Genomic DNA, 25,326 nt, shown 5'->3' on the forward strand with positions numbered 1-25,326 from the left:
CCCAGCAGATGTTTATTTCCTATGCTGGGGCTACGAAGGGGCAACCTGTCTATAAGAAAATGATTGCTCTTTGATTGTCCTCTGTTTTTGTTACTACCTCCATGGTAAAACTGTTCTTAGCAAGGTTGAGGCACTTTAGAGCCTTATCCTCTTTGGTGGCATATCGTAGATTCTAGAAGCATTCAAGAGGAGCAACCTAGTCCTCTGTTCATACCTTTACAAAGTACTACAAACTGGATTCTTAAGTCCCATAGCAGGCTCTGTGATGATCATTCTCTTGGGGCTCCTGAATCCTTCTCTCCCAGGTTAAGGTAAGCTTTGAATCTACCACTGAGGCAGAGTGAATGATGAACACAGTGCAGTTCCAAAATTCCTACTTGCCTGTAACTGTAGATGTTAGAATTTCTCTTTGTGGCAGCACCCATCCACCACTCCAGTTATTTTGCATATAGTTTGATTGTATCCAACCTTGTGGTGTTTGGCTTTGATTATTTCTGTTGGTATTTTCTGGCTACAAATTGGTTGATTTCAGGCAATTCTTGCTTTTGGTGGTCCTTGGTTCTTCATACTTTGCACTAAAAGCCAGAACTACTGTCTTCCAATGATGGGTTAGGCTTCTTGTGATGGGAGGGGCTTAGCTGATCCCCTATCACAGAGAGTCAGAGGAGAAAAGTCTGAGCTCTGGAAAGCTGCCAGTCTGGGTTTGTGCATGCACAGAACTTGTATGCCACTTAGGCAATGTGAATGATTAATATCTTGGAAGACATGTGTGTGAATGTAGTAACCGTGTCGGTATACACTTCAGAGGATATGATCACCATACAAACTTAAGAACACTGGCTCTCTGCGCTACTTTTGTCAGCTTTCTAATTTGTGACAAATATTGTCCTGTTCTGCTTTTACTAATTATAATTTCTTACAAATGGGATATGTTCCCGAATTGCAATGATTAGGAGCATCATCTCATACCATGGTAATTAGACCTATAAATCTTACAAGCAGTCTGTAGAAAATAAAACAAACAATAGTGGAGTTAATTCAAAGGGGTACTGGGAATTCTCTTCCTTGACAATCAGTGTGAGTACTCTAAAGGAGATCATATACTGAATTTAGCATTTCATGAGAAGGTTAGAGCTACATTAGACAAAGGCCTTTGTGTACTCATCTAACCTAGACTTGGTTATTGCCTTTGACACTATAGCGCACAAATGTGCCAATAAGCTTAATATGGTAACTGTAAATAGGTGCATTATTCAGTACATCAAATAGTAGTGAAGTAATAGCCAGAGCAAGTCTGTGTGGGAAGGTCTTTTGTCTGACACCGTTAAATTGAGTGGTGGCCTGCAGGGATCTGTATTATGTGGTTTATACTGGGGGATTCTCTCTGATTTCAGAGTATGTGATTTCTTGATTGCCATATATAAACTTGACCTCAAACTAGATAAAAAAGTCATGCTGTCTGTAGAGATGTTGGTGCTACAGGAATTGGTTCATAAAAAATTATCCAAGTGCAACAACAGTAGCCTTTCTTCCAACAATAAAAAATGTAGCAGTCATATTTGGGGAAAAGGAAACTAAATTTTAGTACAAGTCAGAGAGATAAACAATGTAATCTTACTACTGGATTAGAAACATTGATGTTATGGATACAACACTACACGTTCATTTGATTGCAGTATGGCCACAAAAAATCAGAAAGGCTTATGCTGTTGCTCATAGGATATCCATAGCCGTGTCTAATCCAAAGCCTTGAAGTTATTCCTATACACCTCAAAAATTCGACCCAATTCTGCAGTTTTAAAACGAAGCATGTAATTTAGAAAACATTAATTTGTTAACCAGAGAATTGTCTAGGTTAGACAACAAGACAACTTCAAAATTACTGGTGTAGCTTTTACTATTCTCAGTGGCATTTAACTTTGTGTTCTCTTGCTTTCAAGTCCGTGCATAACCCAGTTTTGAGTGTCTGTATAGAGAATTTAACCTGCAATTAACAAGCCAGCTACTCATGTCACTAAAAAAAACTTTTAACACTAAAAGAACAGATGAAATATTATGCAGTTACTTCCTAGACAACTTTGAAATGATTTTGAAAGTTAAAGAATGAAGGTCACCAACTGCTTTCAAAAACAAATTTTTGTATATGTGTGGGTTTCTGTTTGTAGGTGTGTCTGTTTCTGCATGGGTGTGCCTGTCTCTGCCAAGGTACAGTGGCAATCAAACTACTTGAGGACCAGAAGGTTGCAGCTTGATAATGCAGCCTACAAATTAATGAACATCCATTGATATGTACCTTAAAAAAACTGTGCCATTGCTTAACCACATTTGAAAATTGATTGTCCGCTACTTTTCTTTAATATCATAGCAGGTACAGAACATTTTACCTGTCACTCTTGTAGTTTTCATAGATTGTTTTAGGTTGGCTGAGTTCCATCTGCCGGGGGGTTAAAACTGTAATAAAAGAAAAATGTAAATTGATATGAAACAGTGAGAAGGTGTTATACAGGCTTAGTAGTCTATCCTTTTAGGTTGTAGTCTACACTGCTTTAAGTGCCAAAGAAAGAGATGCTATAATAGTTTGTGTGCTGCCCCACCTCCTTAGTGCTGTCATACCCCTTTCCCAGGGCTTACCTGATTTAATAGGGTCATTCATGAATTACCCTTCCATCATGTTGTGCCTGAAACACATTTACTCTTTTCCTTCTTAAGCTGGTACTGAACATGAGTCTGGAGCACCAGGTTGGCCAGACATGTTGCTGACACATGAGACAGCTGGAGTTAGATAAGATATTATCAGTATGATAGAAATTTAGGGGTAGTGGCATCATAAATCACCACGGGAGGTTTCTTGGATTGGACTTGAGCTGAAAACTGACATGGTATGCAAATTTTATGGGTTATGATTTTTGAAGGGTGGGGGGGTTACAAAAACCCTGATTACCATCACAGGGGGATGGGGATTAAGGAAGCCATTATATGTCTGGTATACTTTGAGTGTTTTCCTTGACTGGGGATAGAGCTGGTACAGCTGATCAAGAATCAGATGTCTGAAAATGACCAGCTTTTTATATTACAGATGACTGTACAGTGGGGCTTGGGGAGTATGCCCTTCCCCACTGTAATGCAATCTCGTAGCTGGAATATATAATTAGCAGGGGGTTGGGGGCACAGGTGGCTTGCCCCCCTGCAAAAAACATTTTGTTTTATTTCTTGGACTATTTGCAGAAGTGTAGCATTACTTCAAGGGGTGTGTCTTCAAATATCTACTGTATCAATCATGCAATGTTGTGTCGCAAGAAAAAATAACTTACTTTAACTGGACTACCCAGCTGAGTTAATGCCCACTTTTCGTGGAGGATTGGAAGTGCTATCTGATTAACTAATTTGCTCATTGCCACACAGTAGACAAGTGGAGACAAAGGTAATCAAACCTGGGATAACAAAAAGAAGGTCATTATCAGTTTATAGACTTATCTTTACCAAACTAAATGTATTATTATTTGTCAGTGTTGTTATTTGCTGCTTTCTTCAATCTGTGCAAGTGGTTTCATAGGAAACTGTAGTTGCATGAGGTACAGATGTCAGTATGAGGATGCTAACGTATTTCAGCATTGCATAGCAACATGTCAGCTGTCACTTTTATAATTTAAGTTAAAAGGTATGGATAACATATTAAAGAGTGCCGTAAACTTAGGGGGTAGAGTGTATTGTGCTCCTACTGTGACCACCAGTTGGCTCGCCTGTAGCCACCTGCTAATCTATTTGTTCCTTATAAAAACGTAGAACTCCAGGTTTAGTGAGTAGCAACTTTGGGTCTTTTTTTCTTGATCTGGCCCCTGTCCCCTTCCCCTAGATGCATTGTGTAATAAACCCAAATGACATTTTAACCCTTCATCCATCTATACACTTTCTTGCTACATGGAGTCCATGATATACTTGTATCAGCTTCCACTGGGAATGCTGTTGTAGCAAGGTTTGGAAATTGGCCTCTTCCTCCAAAGAAAGTAAACTGGCTAGAGCGAACAAATCATCTTGCTTGCAGTTGACCCTCTCGTCTCAGGTTGCTATTTGTAGTTGGGTCACCAGCAGTGTAGTAAAGATCTCTTGACAAAAGGGGTATCTTAACTTCAGAAGTTCTAAATATTTCAACCTGGAACTTCAATACAACATTTTATGAAGCTATAAGTTAAGTCCAAATGATTCTGTATATTCTTAAGCCTTATTTCTATTAATTCAACTCCTTGATATTGTACACAGATTTCCTGTTACCAATCCACTTACCTTTCTGGCAATTGTTTATATTTTAACACACCAGGGTGTGCAGTAGCAAGCCACCCCCCCTCTGGTGTACCATGATTGGACATATTAATTATAATTAGTAAATATAATTTTTATCATTTTAAGTTCTTGATGAGATGAAAGATTAAAAAGACTGATGGCTTAATATCCATTGGGGGCTTTGCCCCTCCATATCACTGCCTGGTATCTTATGGAGAGGCAGGAACTTAAAATTTTGTTTAGCAGGTGGGTGGCAGCCTCCTTGCTTGGATGTATGTAGTTTTTCATTATCAAGTCAGTAATGCCTAATATTAGTTTCACATATTTTTATTTAAACATTAAACTTCTTTGTTTTCACAGAATAAAAAATAACATTTAAACTGTTAAGCTTAACTGACAACTCCACTGGAATGTCAGTCAAGTAGGTGCCATCCACACGTGCACAATCGCCTACTTTGCCTTAAATAGCTTAATGTTACCAGATCTGTTTATTCATGCCGCAACCTAGGTGCAATCTGTGTGATAAAATGGTAATCTTCTGTTTAGTGTCTCTGAATATTGTACTGTAGTACCTTAAAAGTTAAGTACTAAATAGAACCCCCCCAGTCCAAGTATTCTGAATATATTTTATCCTTCAACATTTTGTATGCCATAGTAGTCTTTCTCCTAATACATCTGCACTTTGTTATACTGGCCTTACTCCAGCAATTTTTTTTGACTGTTCAAATTCAGCTAATGCCAATACTTGCTTGCTGAATTTTCTTTGAAAGTTTTTCACGAATTGTGTATGAACAGAAAGAACAGCTATTCTTCATAGAGGTCAGTTAAGCAATTTAAACAGATTATACCACTGTTGGGTTTCTATTATTTAGTCTTAAATGACAGCCTCAATTGCAGATACTTAAATACTTATTGCATTTACTTTGAAGCCAAATTTATTGGCAAACATCATTTCAATATCTGACATTTGGTAACCTCAGTGATGTATTCTGTTTTAATGCTGTTATGTGCTCTACATTCTTAGTCTGAATATTTTACAGCTATTCATGCCAAATCTCAGGCCAAGTTTAGTTTCCCACTAATTGACTGTATGCATGCAAAGGTCCACTTTAAGTCATTAGATGTTGTGAAGAAATTACCAATTTTACATTCATCTGTGCACTTACAAATTTGACATTTGGTTGTTATCAAAAGGGAAGAGAAGAAACAGTTGTAAAAGACTGGACCAAATATAAAGCCCTGCAGTACACCCCAATGCAGTGTTGGCCACTCTGACACCCCCCAACCCACCTGCACCCTGTTCTGCTTCTCTGACTGTTAGAGAAATATGTATTTGAATATATGTGAAGTGCTAGTTTAAAAGCAAAGTAGTATGTAATGCATTTTATTCTATTAATGATATAACAAAAATAATTAATTCATATATAATTGCAAGAAGTTTTTGAAACTCCAGTGTGGCTTGTAGCAAGTTGACCTCTGACCCTAGCAGCTGCTAGCTCAGCAAGTCTTAATGTTTATGCTTTTCACAAGTGATTATCTGCTGGGTCAGGAAATTAAATATGTGAAATAATGAAATATTCTGCTCTTTCCTGCTGGGATGATTTGGCCTTGTGTATGTGTTACTAGATAACACGCAGCTGTTGGGAAAGTGTTACAGGGGAACAAAGAAGTGTATTAGGAGATTGAATCTGCTATTGTATTCAAACTAGTCTGAAACCTTGAAGTAACTTTACAGAAAGACATTGTCTGACCAGGTGGATAGCAAGGCCGTATTGTTACCAGAGGAAAACTTTTTTTAAATATACAGCATCAGCATTATTTAATGAATAGAAGACTGTAAGATAAAGTGATGTAGATGCCCTGTGACATACCACGTCAGTAAGGTGGGCACAACTTGAATGTAAAGTCTATAAGAATTGTGTACTTCCTGTTTCATGTCAGACAAAATTCTGTACTTGTACGTTTTTTGCCTCCTGGTGCACACTAGTAAACTTTTGAACCTGAACCTCCTGTGTATTGATCTTTTTATTTTATTTAACAGTTTGGTCCTTTAGCTGGAAATCCCTCAGACAGCTGCAGATCAGAGTCTACCGGTGGTCAAATACTGCGCAGGAGAAGTTACCGAAACTGTTCTTCTTGGGTGAAAAGATCTCCGACTGAATTGTAGTTTTAAAGAGGCTGGACACTTTCTGATCTGTGGCCGAAGAGCGGATCCTGGACGGCTCAATACTGGAGGCTCAGGTAGGAAGATTTTGCCTTTTTTCTGTTTTAGATCAGGGACTAGGTTACAGTAAATATTGTTAAGATTTGTTATGCAGATCAGGGAGAAAAGGAATTACTGTGTATTTGGTCATAGATCAGGGTAACAGAATAAGGTAGGCAGTTATTCTAGATAAACTGTGAAAAGGAACTGCAGTTTTGGTACCACGTGATAAGAAGGGTTACGTAACATTTTCTTTTAACATGGGAAATCGGTGCACTAAAACATCGCGAGATCCACCCCTAACCGAAGACGCAAAATATATGCAATCACAACGTTCTGATAATGTTAGGTATTATATGAAATGGGTTAACAAATATGAATTCGATGGTAAATTAGATAAAACCTCACTGGTTAAACTCCTTAAGAAACTTAAATCTGATGCGGGAGGTCAGGCAAAAAAGCAATGCCAATTAGGCATTCCTCAGGCACACTGGTGGATTGAGGAAGCAAACCGTAGGGAACAGAAGACTAAATTCAAAAGCATTATTTTTAGACAAAGAAGATAACATAGTAATAGCAACAGCTCCTCCTCCCCTGCCCCCTCTGTTGCCTTTTTCAGGATATGAAGCAAGTGGACAGGCTGGTCCGCCTCCGCGTTATCCTGAGATCTCAGTGAGACCACAACAGTTTGTTAGAGATCCTATTGAAACTAGGTCCTGAGCACGTAAGATACATGGGGACGCAGAATCATCAAATGGAGAGAAACCTACAGGATGAGAATGAGGAAGATATATGTCCACTTATAGAGGTCCCAAATCATCAGGCAGGACAGGCAGGGCAGGACCCAACTCTTAGTATACAGACCATGGACACCGGAGGATATCCGGAAAGCTACTGAGGGAATCCCCCATCTGAAAGTTAATTTTACAAAATTTTCAGAAGATTTGCAAGGCATGAGGTTGAGTTACCACTTGAATGGGGAAGAAGTAGAAAAAGTAGTCAGACAAATTATAGGTCCAGATTGGCACATGATTTGTGGCACCTGGAATCCTCGTAATGCAGAGCTTAAACCACTCCCACATAGTGACGCAGAATTAGACAACAGAGTGAAAGGTCTTACAGACCGAATCTCTGAGAAATGGAAACCTAGAGCAGACTGGACTTGCATTAACCAATGCATACAACAGGAAAATGAGACGATAGATGGGTATTATGCTAGGTTATTGGAATGTTTTAATAATCATAGCAATATGACAGTTCCTGAAAATCAAGTGAATGATTTCCCCTTATGAACAACAATTGAAAAATGCATTTTTAAAAGGTTTCATTGCACCTATCAGTAGCTTCATTACGAAGCATATGATAGACCATCGAACAGGTAGGCTACAAGCCTTACTTGAATATGCTAGACATGCTGAAAGACATTTTAATAGCAAAAAGAAAAAAAGGCGCAAGTCTTCACTGCTGAAGATGGAGCTGAAGTATTTGTGTTACAGTCAGGTAAAAAGGGAAAGAAAAATGCCCAGGGAAATAAACAGTCTGACAAATGGTCAGAAGATTTTGAGGAAAGAAAAGAGAGAGGTGAATGCTTTAAGTGCGGGAAGAAGGGACATCTAGCGAGGGATTGTAAACCGAATAAGAAGGTAATCACAGAAGACAAGGGATATGAGGACTGACTATATGATAGTGAAGATGCATCATCCAGAAGTCAGAAATCATCAGGAGAAGTTAATAAACAGAGGACAAATGTAAATGTGATAGAAGGAATAGAGGAGGTGCAAGTAGATATGGAGGATGAATAAAGTGAAATTTTGGATTTAGCATTATTGAGCCTAGAGCTCTACTTAGCAGACACAAAACCGGAAGTTACACTTCTGGTGGAGGGAAGGGAAGTCAAATTCCTGTGCGACTCAGGAGTGTCACGGACCCTGATACACCCCTCCAAGTTACTAGAACATTCTGAATCACCTGATTTATATATTAGTGAAAGCTGCAAATTGACAGCTATACAGGGAACCACTCTCCCATGATATAGCAATAACTGATCCTGTTTCAGGTATGACCCAAAGAAGTAAAATTGTTGTTTCTGCAAAGTGTCCGGTGAACCTATTTGGTAGGGACCTTATGCAGATATTAATTCCAACTGTACAGGGTATGGAGGCACAGAGACAAATGGATACTTTTGTGGTGCGATCGGAGGGTGAAACTTTTTACTGGTACAGCCAGGACCTAGTTACGACTGGTCCAGGGGCAGTAACTGAGGAACTGATGAATGTAGCCATCAGTAAAGCCCCCTCCCTTGACACTGATCGACAGCATTTGTTACACTGTACTCTATACTACTGTAATACGCAAGGACCTGATAGAGAATATGAGCAAGAATTGTTCAGAAATTGTGCAACTAGATTAGTATTATGTACTTTGTATTGGGATACTGAGGGGAAAAGTGTAGTTAGCTGTTCATTACCTCAAGAATTCCTTGCATTATATAGGTCAAATCGATTGCCACATGTCAGCTTGACAAAGAATAAAAACGTAAAATGGGCAGACTTAGGAGAAAAGGTAACAAGATGGAAGAAACAGACTGACTTAGAATTGTCAGAACAGGGAATACAGAAACAAAAGTTGAATTGGTTGACGCGGACACACCCGGCTGTACACTTACAATCTAGCGAGGACAGCTGATTAGCATTTTTATTAGAAGAAGAGAAAGCTTTATGTGAGATACCAACGACTCTTTGGTCAACAGGCAAGTCAGATGTAGGACTTATTCGAACAGCAGGACCAGTTATAATTGCACCGAAGTCAGCATTTAGACCACAGAAAAGACAATACCCTTTGAGAGAAGATGCAGAAATAGGAATCAAGCCTATAATAGCAGCATTACTCGGGGAAGGGGTACTGGTAGAATCTCCTGATTCACCATGTAATACACCCCTATTTCCTGTTAAAAAAGCAAACTGGGAATGGCGGATGGTTCAAGATTTACAAGCTGTAAACAATGCAGTGATACCCAGAGCACCCATGGTGCCAGACCCACATACTTTGTTAAATGACTTAAAACCACAACAAAAGTATTTCTCTGTGGTAGATATCAATAATGCTTTCTTTTCAATACCTATACATCCTGATAGTCAATACTGGTTTGCATTTACATTTCAGGGTAAAAGGTATACCTATACTCGACTACCACAGGGATATTGTGAGAGCCCAACAATATTCGCACAAGAAATGGCTAGCAACCTGGCAAGGTTTACCCCACCAGGAGGTAGTCAAATTCTACTTTATGTAGATGACATTTTGCTAGCAGCCCCCACCCAGCAGCAATGCAGGGAAGATACTATAGCGCTATTGAAATTCTTAGCAACACAAGGACACAAAGTGAACAAAAGTAAGTTACAACTCTGGAAAAAGCAAGTTAGATACCTAGGATATGTGATATCCAATGAAGGTAGGATACTAGATGAGGATAGAAAGACAGCAATTTTACAAGCACCCAAACCATCAACCAAGAAGGAAATGATGTCCTCCTTGGGGGCAACTAATTTTTGTCTGAGTTGGATACCAAATTATGCTTTGGAATCTGCTCCACTGACTGACTTGATATATAAAACACCAATGGCAGCGCAAGATTCATTACAATGGACACCTGAAGCAGAAACGGCTTTCTGTAGGTTGAAGCAGTTGATAGCTTCTTCATTAGTTTTAGGACTCCCAAATTATCACAAACGGTTCTTTCAGACCGTAGATTGCAAGCAAGGATATATGACGTCAGTGCTGATGCAACAACATGGGGATAAGCAACGCCCCATAGCCTATTATTCATCACAGTTAGACCCAGTGGCGCGATCTTTGCCTCACTGTGCACAAGCAGTAGTTGCAGCTGCAATGGCAGTACAGGCCTCTGCCTCAGTGGTATTATTCCACCCTCTCACACTGAGAGTGCCTTATGCAGTCGCAATAATTTTACTGTAAGAAAAAGTAGCATATCTCTCTCCTGCTAGACATCTTTCATGTATGACTATACTGCTGTGCCAACCTCATATGACAATTGAACGATGTACGACATTAAATCCATCAACATTACTCCCAACTCCTGCAGATGGCACACCGCACAGCTGCCTGCAGGAAATTGAACAGTTAGCCTTGCCTAGACAAGATCTCACAGATATGCCCTTGGATAATGCCGAGGTGACATATTACGTGGACGGCTCATGCAGTAGGGGCCCTACAGGAAAGAATCTAGTGGGGTATGCAGTAGTTACAGAATCTGAAATTTTAGAAGCCCAACCCTTACCACATAACTTGTCTGCACAAGCAGCAGAATTGATAGCTTTAACACGAGCATGTACTTTAGCAAAAGACAAATGTGTAAACATATATACTGATGGTCAGTATGCTTTCTCTACAGTACATGTATTTGCGCAACAATGGAAGAACAGGGGAATGATAACATCTAGTGGAAAACCAATTAATCATGCGCAATTTATTTTGGAATTATTAGAATCTATCCAGTTACCTACTAAAGTAGCTATTTGCAAATGTGTAGCTCATACAAAACAACAGGATAAGATTTCGAAAGGCAATGCGAGAGCTGATGCAGCTGCAAAGCAAGCGGCCTCAGACTCCAACTTTACTTTTGAATGAGGAATTACAACCCTCTGAGATTTTAGATTTAGACATGTTGAAAACAATGCAGACGCTTACTACAAAAGCAGAAAAACAAAAATGGGAAAAACAAGGCGCATTTCTTGAAAATGGACTGTACATTTCCAAAGAGAAAAAAATGATATTGCCGTCTAATTTATTTAGATATGCAGCTTTGTTGAGCCATGGGCAGTGCCATGTCTCAACAGGGGGGATGGTACAGTTAGTAAACCGAATATTCTAAACATATGGATTCACAAATTACACAAAAATATTTTGTGCAGCTTGTCATACTTGTAACAAGCACCATGCACAAGGGGCATTTAAACCTAAGCAAGGAAGTTTTCCTATACCACCGTATCCATTCCATACTATCTGTATGGATTTCATAGAATTGAATAAGTGTGAAGGGAAAAAATATTGTCTAGTCATTGTAGATATGTTTTCTAAATGGGTAGAAGCTTTTCCAACCAAAAATCCGGATGCAGCAACAGTGGCGAAAGCCCTGATAAAAGAAGTAATCCCTATATTTGGCATTCCGGAAAGGATTTATAGTGACAATGGCACACATTTTGTCAATCAGACAATCCAGCAACTTGGAAGATTTTTTGGAATCTCCTTGAAAAACCATTGTGCCTACCACCCACGGTCTGCAGGACTGGTGGAAAGGTACAATGGAACCCTTAAGAACAAACTTAGGAAGTTAGTTGAAGAGACTCAGAAGAATTGGATATACTGTTTGCCTTTAGCGCTGCTGAGTATGAGAACGGTTCCAAATGTGAAGGGTTTGACTCGCTTCAAAATGGTTTTTGGGAGAGCATATTATGTGCCTCAGTGGAAAGCTCTCATGCCTGCAGAGCAAGATGCTGACAGTTCATTAGCTAGTTATATGAGGAAACTGTTAACAAATAAATCTGTTTTGCAGTTTAACTCTTTTTTTCAGATAAGGAACAGACCAGACCGGTGGAAGCAGTTTTGGCTCCGGGAACGTGGGTGTGGTTAAAAGTGACGAAGAGAAAGAATTGGGCGAGTCCAAAGTGGGAAGGACCGTACCAGGTACTGTTGGCAACGCAGTCAGAGTGGCTGAGAGGACGATCCATTTGACACACTGCAAACCGGTAAAGAACTTTCAACTTGATAAAAACTTTGTGACTGATATACAACAAGGGCAAAATGGCCAAGAACAAAGCGAATAGAAATGTAGATCAACCCTAGAGATGTTGCATAATCATTTTGTTGAGTATACATTTATTGACTATAATTGTGACAATTTTCCTCTTGTTGTGGTTTTTCTTACACTCAATCACACAAGTGAAAGTGGGAAGACGTGACGAAACATCTATAGACTGGCATCCAAATTTTAACACATACCTAGCCATGAAACGTGTATATGCAGAGACTGTGAACATTTCAAATTGCTGGGTTTGTACAGCTATACCAACAGCATATGGAGGACTGATAATGTCCGCTGTCCCTCTGGGGATAAATTTGACTTGGGAAAATTTGCTTTTTGACACAGGGACTGTGAGATCACAGGACAAAATAGCTTTGTTTTTACCTATCACACAAAAGGGAATTGTATGTTTTTATAAAAATGATACTCTCCAGGTGGGCTGGAGCAATTGTAATATAACAATATCTTATTGATGTTATATTAAGACTAGTAATAGCAATACTTTTTGCAATACTAACTATGATTCATATTTGAACTCAGTGAAAACCATGAATGAAATTCGCAAGAATCCTGTTTTATTTAAACAATTGTCAGTTATAGACCAGAAAATGTTTCATGCAGGGTTAATGCGTATTAGTACTAAAGTAGAAAATTGTTATTTTATTTGTGGGAAAAAAGCATACAAATGGCTACCTGAGAATTGGTCCGGCAGTTGTTTTTGGGTTATCTGGTTCCGGCTATAAGACATACTGCAGAATTACCTTTGGGTAAGATACGAAACGTGAGAGAAGCAGCTCGAAAACCTGAAGGTCCAGTTGGAAAACCTGTAAATCCTGTAGGACGGATCGAAGCTGGTTGGAAAGATCCTAATACCGTAAAAGATAAAAGCAAATTGACTCATATGGACTTGAGTGACAGTGTTATATCTTGGGCAGGAATATTCCCAACATATAGAGCAGTCAAATCAATCTGGAAGTTGAGGAAGCTGTCGAAACTTCTCGAAGTAATGAGTAATGCAACTTTCTCTGCCCTAGAACTGGTGACTGATGAATTGCAATGAGAACTGTTGTGTTACAAAATCGAATGGCTCTTGACTTCACCCTAGCGGCGAGAGGTGGTACGTGCGCGCTTATCAAAGAAGAATGCTGTGCATACATTCCGGACAACAGGCATGAAATTAACAACCGCCTAGAGGTAATTCAGCAAGTATCAGCCATGACTGAACCAGGCCCAAACCCACTGACGGACTTTTTCCAGAATCTATTTGGGGGGGGGGGGGTTCCATCCTAATGAATATTCTGATTATTTGTGTGGGTTTACTCCTAGTAGGAGCATGTGTTTTGTTGTGGAATTCCCTGCATGAAAAGATTAATCAAAGATTTTATTGATGTATCTGTTATTGAAACTTTGTACCAAGATATTGAGATTGAAAAATTGATCTCAGACAAAAACTTTTTCTGAAGTATAGATCAAATGACTCACCTAGCTGAAAATCCTTAGTGGAAGAGGTTAGGAGACGAAATGACATTATGCATACTTCAAAATAGAATAAAAAGTATTAATAGGAGGGAAAATGTTAGAGAAATATGTATTTGAATATATGTGAAGTGCTAGTTTAAAAGCAAAGTAGTATGTAATGCATTTTATTCTATTAATGATATAACAAAAATAATGAATTCATATATAATTGCAAGAGGTTTTTGAAACTGCAGTGTGGCTTGTAGCAAGTTGACCTCTGACCCTGGCAGCTGCTAGCTCAGCAAGTCTTAATGTTTATGCTTTTCACAAATGATTATCTGCTGGGTCAGGAAATTAAATATGTGAAATAATGAAATCTTCTGCTCTTTCCTGCTGGGATGATTTGGCCTTGTGTATGTGTTACTAGATAACACGCAGCTGTTGGGAAAGTGTTACAGGGGAACAAAGAAGTGTATTAGGAGATTGAATCTGCTATTTTATTCGAACTAGTCTGAAATCTTGAAGAAGTAACTTTACAGAAAGGCATTGTCTGACCAGGTGGATAGCAAGGCTGTATTGTTACCAGAGGAAAATTTTTTTCAAATCTACAGCATCAGCATTATTTAATGAATAGAAGACTGTAAGCTAAAGTGCTGTAGATGCCCTGTGACATACCATGTCAGTAAGGTGGGCACAACTTGAATGTAAAAACTATAAGAATTGTGTACTTCCTGTTTCATGTCAGACAAAATTCTGTACTTGTACGTTTTTTGCCTCCTGGTGTACACTAGTAAACTTTTGAACCTGAACCTCCTGTGTATTGATCTTTTTATTTTATTTAACACTGACATTTATTGATTTGATCAAAAATGAGTTGGTCATTTGATATCCTACTCTCAATGATCCCAGAATGCATCACTCTGTCAAAGGCTTTAGTTGGGTCTAAGCAGGTGACTGTTACATTGTTTAATGATTTATATTTATAGATTTCAACAAGACTAGAGTAGATCTACCTTATATAAACTTTTAGTTATGTACTTACCATAACTTCGGATGTATGGGATCCATCTTGCCTACATTCACAACAGATGGGTTCAGAGCCGATCCATCGGCTCCGACTCGGCAACTAATACACTAGCACGAAGTCTCTCATTGGCTGGGCTACTCCCTATCCCAGAATGCACTACACCTGCTTCCCCAGATCTTGTTTGTTCGCTTTCATACATCCATGCAAACACAGAAAAATTAGTAGTCACTATAACCAACTAAAGTTCTTCAAGAAAGATCGCCAAGAAAAAAGAGACTACAGCTCCTCTAAATCCGAATGGAAGGGGGAAGGAGGGTGGGTACTTATGAATGTGGCGAGATGGATCCCATACATCCGTGGTTATGGTAAGTACATAACTAAAAGATGTAATGGGATCCTATCTCACCTACATTCACAACAGATGGGACAGCGTCCCTAGCACCTACATCATGGGTGGCTCATTGGAACACACTCCTGAGAACTGTGGAACCAAAGGAAGCTCTGCCTTGAGAAACCACATCCAATTTGTAATGAGAAATGAAAGTGTGCGGAGAAGTCCAGGTTGCCGCAGCACAAATATCATCTATTGATAACTTGGAGTGAAAAGCTACGGAAGTAGCCATTGCCCTGGTAGAATGAGCCTTGACTGGAAAGGGAAGGTCTTTGTTAGCCTGTGAATAAATAAAAATGATACAATCTTTAATCCATTTAGATATGGAGGTTTTTGTTACTGGTTGACCGAATTTGTTCACTGCAAATGAAACAAACAATTGATTTGATTTCCGCGTTTGAGCGGTTCTATTCAAATAAAAACGCAGTTGTCTATGTACGTCCAGTTGATGCAAAGTATATTCTGCATTATTAGAGAATTCTGGGAAAAAGACAGGGAGTTCTATAGTTTGTTGAATACAGAAAGAGGAGGCCACTTTTGGTATAAATGCAGGGTTTAATTTCAATGAAACTCTATGCTTGTGAAAAATCAAATAGGGAGGATCAGAACAAAGAGCTTGAAGTTCTGAAACTGCCTAGCAGATGTTATGGCTACTAAAAGGCCGTTTTCCAAGACAGAAATTTTAAATCACAAGTAGCAGCTGGTTGAAGGACGGGCAGTTAGGGCAGCAAGAACCATATTCAAATCCCAAGGGGGGACAGGATGAGATAAAGGAGGCCTAAGGAGCCAAGCCCCTTTAAGGAAAGCCTTACAAAGTTTGTGAGACATCAATGAAGGTTCAAATGAAGCATGAAAATTAGAGATCGCCGCTAACTGAACCTTAATGGTAGAAACTGAAGAGCCTGACTGAAAAAGGGAGGCCAGAAAATTCAGAACCTCTGATACTGGTGCAGTGAGAGGATCTATACCCCGTTCTTGAGCCCAGAAGGCAAACCTTTTCCATTTACTGGAATAAAGTTTGATGGTGGAAGGTTTATGAGAATAAGACAGTATGTGGACCATGTCCGGCGAAAGAGCATTGTCTCGGACTAAGGATGGAAGTGGAGTAACCATGCTGCCAACTTCAGGGACCTGAGAGACGGATGAAGCCGTCCTGACTGATGAGTCAACAGGTCTGGCACCGGATCCAGAAACCATGGACCTTCTATCGCATGCCTCTGTAGGAAAGGAAACCAAACTTGACGAGGCCAGTGCGGGGCAATCAAAATCATCTCGCTCTCCATGTAAATGGCCTTCTGTATCACCCTCGGTAGGAGGGGAACGGAGGGAAGGCGAGAGAAGACCGGGGCCAAATGTGAGTCAGAGCGTCCCTGGGAATCTGTCCCTGAGAAGGGAACAGTGTGAAGAACTCTCTGTATTTCGCATTGTGAGGGCTGGCAAACAGGTCGCAGCAAGGAAGACCCCATCTGTCGAAGATTTTCGCAGCTATACCCTGGTTGAGGGACCACTCATGGGGTAAAAGAATGGTCCTGCTTAATCTGTCCGCAATCACATTGGACTTCCCCGGTATGTGCGTTGCCATTAGAAAGCAGTTGGTAGCTACCGCCCAGTGCCAAAGTCTCATGGCTTCTCTGCATAGTGGGTAAGACCTGGTTCCACCTTGCTTGTTTATGTACCACACCACCGACATGTTGTCGGATAGGATAGTAATCGGGCCCTGTGGGAGAGCGTGATGGAGAGCTTGGAGTACCAATAGTACCGCTCTCATCTCCAGGACATTGATATGCAAATGCGTTTCCTGGATCTGCCATGTGCCTTGGACTGACCTGTCCAGGTAATGACCCCCCCCACCCTACCTGGGAGGCGTCCGTAGTCACAGTGGCAATGGGACGTTGAGGTATAAAGGGTCGCCCCTGGTTGAGATTTGATTGGAGAAGCCACCAATGCAGATCTCGACGGCAACTTTCCGTGATTATGATTAAGTGGTTCAAGGGAAGTTCCTGATAAGACCATTGAACCGACAGTAGCCATTGTAAAATTCGCATGTGAAGTCTGGGCAAGGGAACTAAAGTATGGTCGACGCCATCGAGCCCAACAGTTGTAGGATCCGATGGGCCGGGCTCTTTGTAGGGAAGACAGGATTTGACTTGATCTTGTAAGACCTGAATTCTTGCTGCGGTAAAAGGCGCATTCTTTTGTGTCTAAGTCTGCGCCTATGAAAGTAATACGCTGAGATGGCTGTAGTACAGATTTTGCAAATTGAACGTGATCCCCAAGAAACGCCCAAGGTGAACGTGGCTCTGAGCGCTTGGAGTAGTAGATGCTCGGAGGTGGCAGTAAGGAGCCAGTCGTCTAGATAAGGAAACACCTGGAATCCCAGACTTCTCAGGTGAGCAGTTACCACTGCCAGACACTTGGTGAACACCCTGGGGCTGTGGTGAGACCAAAGGGCAGTGCTCGGAATTGAAATGACTGACTCAGGCGGAAGCGTAAATGTCTCCTGGACTCTTGAGCTATGGGAATGTGATAGTAAGCATCCTGGAGATCTATGGAGCACATCCATGCATCTTTTCCAGCAAAGGAAGAATAGATTGAAGAGTGACCATTCGAATTTGGACTTCTTAAACGATTCAATGAACTGAGGTCCAAAATGGGCCTGAAGTCCCCTGTCTTTTGGTACCAAAATAATCTTGAGTAAGTTCCTGATCCGATCTGGTCGATGGGGACAGGCTGGATGGCTCTTTTTCTAGCAGCTTTGAAACCTCTAATGCTGCCTGATCCCGCTGACTGGGTGGTACGTCCGGGATTTCCCTTAAAGAAAGGGGGTTTGTTGAAGGGGATGATATAACCTCCGGTAATGCGAAGCACCCACTGATCGCTTGTTATGGATTCCCAAGCTTGTGGGTGCGCCAAAACACCCCGACTGGCTCGAGTTGCACAGTCGGGCAACAACTCAGGAACGCTGGTTGTATGAAGAACCACGAAAGGAATCGCGGTCTCCAGAGTTACGGGGCCTCTGCCACCTCTGGGGTGGCGTCTTCCAAAATCCCCGCCTCTGGAGGGAATCACTGGGTGGAGTAGGGAAAGACTTCTGAGATTTTCTAAACCACATTTTCCTCCTCTCCCAGCCTTGGGGTAAGGCCTAGAAGGGCGGAAAATCGGGCCCCAACGACAGTCAAAGTCTTGCCCTCCTGCTCGCACCGAGTTAGTGTGTCCTTCACCTTGGGTCCAAACAAAGATGACCCATCAAAGGGGCGTCGTGAAGGAAGACTTGAAGGCCTCAGACGAACACAAGCGTAACCAGGCTTGTCTCCTGAGGGCAACGCCTGTTCCCGCTGCTCTACTTCCGCCTTCGCCGCATATGAAATGAGCCTCATGGACGAGTTAACAATAGAAAAGGGTAGTCATCTGTGCACCAACAGTCGGGGCCAGCGCCTCAGGTAGGTTACCAACAAGAGAGTCATTTAGCTCTTTGAGAAGATCCCTTTGGAGCCTCATAAAATGACATAAGTAGTTCAGCGACCGTAAGGCAAAGGCCGCTGAAGACAGGGTACGCCTTCACCTATCCATACTCCTAGAATCCTTATTAGGAGGATGAACAGATCGAAGCCTCTGCCACGTCCTGCTGTGTGGCAGAAGCCACCACCAAAGCATCTACAGGCACACCCTTTGTGAGAAACTCCTTCTGGGGGGGGGCTGACAAAAATTTATTGGGCCTCGCAGGCACCGGTTCCACAGAATCAGGGTGTTCCCACGCCCTTCGAGAAACCAAATCAAGGAGTTCATCGAAGGGCGGAGACACCCAGGAGGCGGAAGGCTGGGCCCCAAAGGCCTTGAGGAAGACTGACTCCTCAGCTGAAGGGGTTTTGGCTTGCCAGTCACCTCTCTGTCTCAGAATCTCCAAGATATCTGAGAAGGAGATATCATCCGAAGATGATTTGGGGGACCCTTCTGCGCCATCGAGGTCAGTATCCGATGTAACAGACTCATCTTGGGAGTCTACGTGCTTCCTCTTACACAATTTCTTCCGTGGGGGTTCGTCCGGCAGTTTCGGACGGACCACCGAAGAAGGAACCCGATGGGGTATCCTCAGGCCCTGGGGCCCCGCTGCCGGGGCTGCAACACAACAGAGGCACCAGTCTCCAAATCTAGGGACGGTGAGGTAGAATCTTGCTGAACCGGCAAAGGCATGGCCAGCGCTCCTCATGGCCTCAAAGGCGGACCTCCAGAATCCAAGGAGGTCACTGGTCTAGAGGCCACGATGGCACCGAGAATTCCAGCAGCCGATGCTCGAGAGGAAGACTAGGCACCCAAGCACCCAATCCCAAAGTGTTCCCTCGGCCCGGCTGAAGAGGTCGCAGTACCAAACCCTGAACCGAGGACAGGGTAGGAAGCACAGTCGGAACCGAGAGACCTCGAAGGGGTCTCTGCTCCGACCGTATGGTTCTGCTTTGCTCCACCACCACCGACTCCAACGGCTCCGTGGAGGTTGGAGGAGGAATCGAATGTGTTGGAGGGGATCGGCTCCAAGCTAACTGTGCTGGAGCCAAGACCAATTTAGTAAACACTGGAGATTGGAATAGCCTCTGTAAAACCCTATCCAGGTCCGAATCTGAAAGTCTCTGATTTAGAGGAGGTAGACAATCGAGAAGACTTTCCTCTCGGCCCGAGAGAAGGGGACCGGCTCAAACGGCTCCAATGCTATCGGCGCCGACTCCACCACAGCATGGACCACCATTGGCACCGAGGGAGCCTTCTTCGAGCCGAGGGGGAAGAGTCTGAGCTGCACACTTCCACCGGCTCTGAAGCCATTGGAACCGATGGAGGTGATTCACCTCTCGATACTCCAACTTGCGGCTCCGAAGGCAATGGAGCCGAGGTAGGAGGTATCGAGGCAGACTCTTCGACCCTCGGCCCCGAAGTCAGTGGAGCCGAGGAAGAAGAGGTCAATTTTGTCTTTTTAGAAGTCGGCTCCGACGGACTTGTTGGAGCCGACGATCTTTTCTTTTTGGAAGCAACAGGTAGATCTAAGGCTTCCTCAAAAGAAGGCTTGATAAGCCCTTTCAATATTAATTTGTTCTTGCATTCTTGAACTCTAGATGAGAACGCATGACAGACGCTACAAGTCTCTTGCAGATGTTTCGGCCCCAAACAATAAACACATACTGAATGACTGTCTGTAATGGACATTTTATATTTGCACCGAGTGCATTTTTTAAAACCTGACTTTTGTTCCTTAGACATGATACAGGCCACAACAAGTACAAACTCTAAGGAAATACTACTCTACCACAACAAGTATAGCACTAAACACAAATTGCGCCAACTGAAAAGCGCGAGACACACTGGCGCGAGTACTGGTGAAAGTTTACCTCACAACAATTTGAAACAAGTTAAACGGCCCAAAGCCCTCTAATTTAAACGGGCTTTGCCCAAAAAACAACTAACCAAAAGTTAATAAAAACTAAAAGCACTCAAAGGTAGGGCAAAGGCCCTCTAACTTAAACGGGCCTTACCCGACTGAACAAATTAAATTTTTTTGAAAACAAGCGCTCAACAAAAAAACAATAAGAACTAGTAAGAAATAGCTGTTAAAACAGCTGTTTGGTTAATATAGACAAAAATTCCCTAGGTCAAAGACCAATAAGATAAAAAGAACCACTTAGCTCCAGCCAAGTCGAGACCACGTCCAGCTTGTTAAGCGGCAAACGAGATCTGGGGAAGCTGGTGTAGTGCATCCTGGAATAGGGAGTAGCCCAGCCAATGAGAGACTTCGTGCTAGTGTATTAGTTGCCGAGTTGGAGCCGATGGATCGGCTCCGAACCCATCTGTTGTGAATGTAGGCGAGATAGGATCCCATTACATCCCATGTTAAGAAATTGTCCAGCAGACAGATATTTTTTATCCTTTTATAGCAGTTCTACGATGCAATATCTCATGCAGTTTGTAAAGGGAAAATGTGAGGTTTATGGGTTATTGTTTTGTACTGAGAAACTTACAGAATGTCACTAATTTTGTATATTACAAAGCCTGGCATATGATTTGGCACATAAAACAGTAAGATCAAATGTTGTATGAAAAACACCATTTGTTCTATGGCACTTGCTATTTTCTGAAAAAAATTATGCTCCCTTTTTCTCAGTGCTTTTGGCTGAATTTACTATAAAATAATTAACAGCCATTTTCTAAACATGCTGCACAAGTAGATTTTTTTGTGCCAAGGTATGTTTCATTTGGGTATTTACATAGTTGTAAAAACTATTCATTATCTTGAATAGGCAAGGTGAATTTGTATTGTGCTTTTCTCAGCTTAAATGTCTGAAATGTATCTCTCTCCTTCAGAATAATTTTAAGTTTTGTTCTTCTCTTAGCCCTAGTAGACTAGTTTGTTTTCTCAATATATGTCACAACCTAATATATAGATGTTTCATTCTGCCCTTTTCTTTCTTGACTTTCAGTCAATATAATGTTTTCCTTAATTTTTCAAATTCTAACTTACTATAACCACCTACCATTGTGGTCAAATGCATAATTTATGCATAGATGTTGAAAATGCTTTACATAAACTTGGTTCGATAGTTGATAGGGAGAGAGAGAGCAACATATATATATATATATATATATATATATATATATATATATATATATATATATATATATATTTGCAGCAAGTGTTGGGGTGCAAGTGGGCTTGCCCCCCCCCCCCTACAAAAAATGTTAGATTTTTGTGTTTTTTTGGATGGTCAAGTTTTCCAAAATGTAATCATATGGTCTCGACCATATGAATTTAGAGTTTCTGAAAACTCTATCATCTGACTGGGATCTTTATAATATATATATATATATATATATATATATATATATATATATATATATATATTGATAAACAGCAATGGAAACCATCATTATTGGTACTTAGCACTTTCATCAGACTTTATTACATTTCATCAGAACAAATGTCAAAATATCACGAAGCTTTAAAATACTAAAATCAATTTCATCTCTTGCAAACAAACAGCTTCAAAAAAGCATGATGTCACTTCCTAGTAATACCTGTGCAAATCACGTTTAATATTCAAAATTTAACCCAGGAAGTGCATCAGTAAGAAGTAATATATACAATCATAATTCAAGTACTTCTGAAAATGTGATGTTTTGCATTTATGTTCATTTAATAGTCTGACAAAAGCATTAACTACTAATAAGGATGGATTCCGTTGCTGTTGGCACAAAGTTTATCTTTGCATCTGTTTCTGGTCTTTGGTTCTGTTGTTTTCTCATATACATTTTTATATATTGTGTGTGTGTGTGTGTGTGTGTGTGTGTGTGTGTGTGTGTGTGTGTGTGTGTGTGTGTATATATATATATATATATATATATATATATATATATATATATATATATATAAATATACACATGCAAAGAATGTCAAATGGTTGGAAATCATGGTGGAAGCCCTATTGTTGCAAATGTTTTTGTAGCATTATTTTTATTGGTTCCATAGCCATTTTATATTCCTCAACTAAAAATCATACCACCCTTTGATCAGTGTTAACAAACATTTTTTTTCACTACCAACAGTCCCGGAACAGGTGTGCAGGTCAATTTTGTAAATTCAGGAAAATATAAATCTGTAGAATCTCAAACTCTAGATATTTTTTAATTTGAGAATAAAGTAACTTGTCCTTATTTCCCAAGCTTCTCATGGGAGGGTGCTAGACCTTTGCTGTGGTATGACCTGGCTTATATTTTACAGTTCCATGAGGTACTTTCCTCCCTTACGATTTAAATGCAGTCTCTCTCTGCTGAACATAATATATGTACTGTGTCCTGGGCAGATATCACTGTCAGACCGTTATGTAACAAGATATTGTGAATCCAGTTATCAATCAACTGTGTTTTAGTAAATTCATAATCTGTGAACTAGGTGGTTACATTTCAGAGAATATTAGCTGCACCATATCTTTTAACAATGAGCCTGAATTTTTTGGTGGGATTAAACTGTTTCACTGCTTTAGTCTTATTTATCTTAACACTGGTACCTCTCCTCTCTTCAGTCATCGATAATTCCTCTGTCAGTGTTTTTTGAACTTCTGAATAAAGCTGACTCTCAGTTTTAGCCTCTGTTTCTATTTATCAGCCATACTCCAATAAAATAGTAGTACTCTTTTTTCCTGTAAGGAGACAGTGCCACTGAAGTTTTCAGTATGTTTAATGTTATTGACGAGTAACAGACGGATATGCTTAGACTGGTCTTTAAAACCGTTAAAACTGCAATCCCAAAAAATAACTTGCCAAATATATATATATATATATATATATATATATATATATATATATATATATACACACACACACACACACAGACATTTTGTTTTATTAGTTTACTGATTTCTATGACTGAACTGATGCAACTCAGCAAGCTCAGTCTTTGGCGCTGTGCATGATTCACTGTCGAGACAGAAATAACAGAAAAGTAAACACTATTGGAGATTAAGCTAAATTTAGACAAAACTGTGAATATATAAAAAGCAGAACAAGCATACAATGAGTTGCTGAGGATCTGGATGCATTATAAATGAAAATTAAGGTAACATCTGCAAATATTGGTCAAATATTCTGTCATGGCATAGGCTAATGTAAAAAATAAAAAGCTACAAACAGTATGGTATCGGGTACATCTGCTGTGTTTGAGCTGATGAGACAGCTAAAACTGATGTGTTCAACTCGGGAACCAACATTTTATTCAAGGTGTGGCTACTGGTGTGATAAGAAAACAAATCCACCACTCCAGAAAGAATGTAAGAAACATGAACTTGGCTATTTTGTCAAGGTAACCAGTCTAACAAATTACAGAAATGTTTTCTGAATATTTGATGCAAATAAAAATGACTGTTCAGTCATTAACTTCTTAACTAACCCTGTCCATCTCAAATTGAACTAATTCAGATTTCTCTGAGCATGTATCAAATGCATTTGGACTGTATGTAGCATGTCTTCACTAGGAATAGAAATTCAGAAGTGCTGTCATGGAAAAAAGAATCTGTAGACTTATGTTTGTAAAAGGGGAAAATACTTCATTTAAGCTAGATACTGCAGCAGAATGTAATACTATAACAGAGTATTCATTTAGAAAATTAGGCTTGAGAAGCTCATTGTTGGAGTCCAGAGCTTCACCACTTACTTTTGGTTTGCTTAATATATGTCCAGTAGGGTATTGCCATCCGCCCATTTTCTAATAGACAAAGTAGGCTGGAGGTCAACTGGATGCATAGATGGTATAATAGGCCAGAACTAATTGGGTGCATAGAGTAAAGCAAGATGGTTAAATTATACAGTAAACGGAGATGATGGATAATGGGAGATGCAGGTAATAAGATTGGTTACATGATAATGGGACGCACTAGAAGAGGTATAACTGGTGAAAACAAAAATTTCCATGCCTTAAGTACATGGTAAACCCCCATTTAGAACACTTATTAGTTCTGAATACCCATGACAACAAAACAGATGAAAGAAGCTCTAAGGAGCAGCAAAAGTAGTGCATGGGGCTGCTTCAGAAATCATGCAATAAAAGATTAAAGAACCATAGTGCATTTACTTCAGTGAGGATGGGAACTGGTTCAAGGTAAATTATTTAAATTACTCCTTTTGAGGGGATCAGTGGATCAAGTGGGCACTATTTTCTGCAGAAATCTGTAAAGGCACAACATGGCATAGTTTGAACACAGTGTGAATACATTCGATGAATTGTAAGGAAGTGTTTTTTTTTCCCCAAAAAGGATAGCAGAATTAAAAATGGTGAGGAAATTTAGAATGCAAGGACATAAATTAGGCTGTTCTTGGGTATGAGGGAGAACTGGGTTATACCTTTTACCAGAAGCTGTAGCTTATTCAACAGGTAAACAGATGGAGTAAGTGGAAGACATAGTTGTCAGTTCACCATCTGAGTCTATCTGCGCTTTAGGATTTCTGTTTAATGCCGTTTTTGGAACTGTATCAAAAGCAAACAAAGCTAGATGCTAGGAATGCAAGAAAAATATACTTCAGCTATATTGTTTGTCTTTCAGCTTTTCCTGGTAAGCGGGTCGCCACAGTGGAACTCTGGTCTGCTAATGATTGGCAGTAGATTTTTACGAAATGCTGTG

General features: G+C 40.4%; 1 protein-coding gene across 3 annotated transcripts in view; it reads right to left on the bottom strand.

Moving 5' to 3' along the window:
* The window catches only part of LOC122787171 (testicular haploid expressed gene protein-like), a 287,515-nt gene that overhangs the window by 222,519 nt on the left and 39,670 nt on the right, over positions 1-25,326 (bottom strand). For 2 of the 3 annotated variants that reach the window (XM_044053748.1, XM_044053750.1), the window contains one exon: positions 2,385-2,451. The exons of the other annotated variant lie outside the window; for it this stretch is intronic. In XM_044053748.1, coding sequence (XP_043909683.1) covers positions 2,385-2,451 — 67 coding nt within the window. The remainder of the gene's footprint in view (positions 1-2,384; positions 2,452-25,326) is intronic. 3 annotated transcript variants of the gene reach the window in all.

Source organism: Protopterus annectens, chromosome 13.part0 (assembly GCF_019279795.1).
Source record: "Protopterus annectens isolate FY-2018-M chromosome 13.part0, PAN1.0, whole genome shotgun sequence".
Classification (NCBI taxonomy): Eukaryota; Metazoa; Chordata; order Ceratodontiformes; family Protopteridae; genus Protopterus; species Protopterus annectens.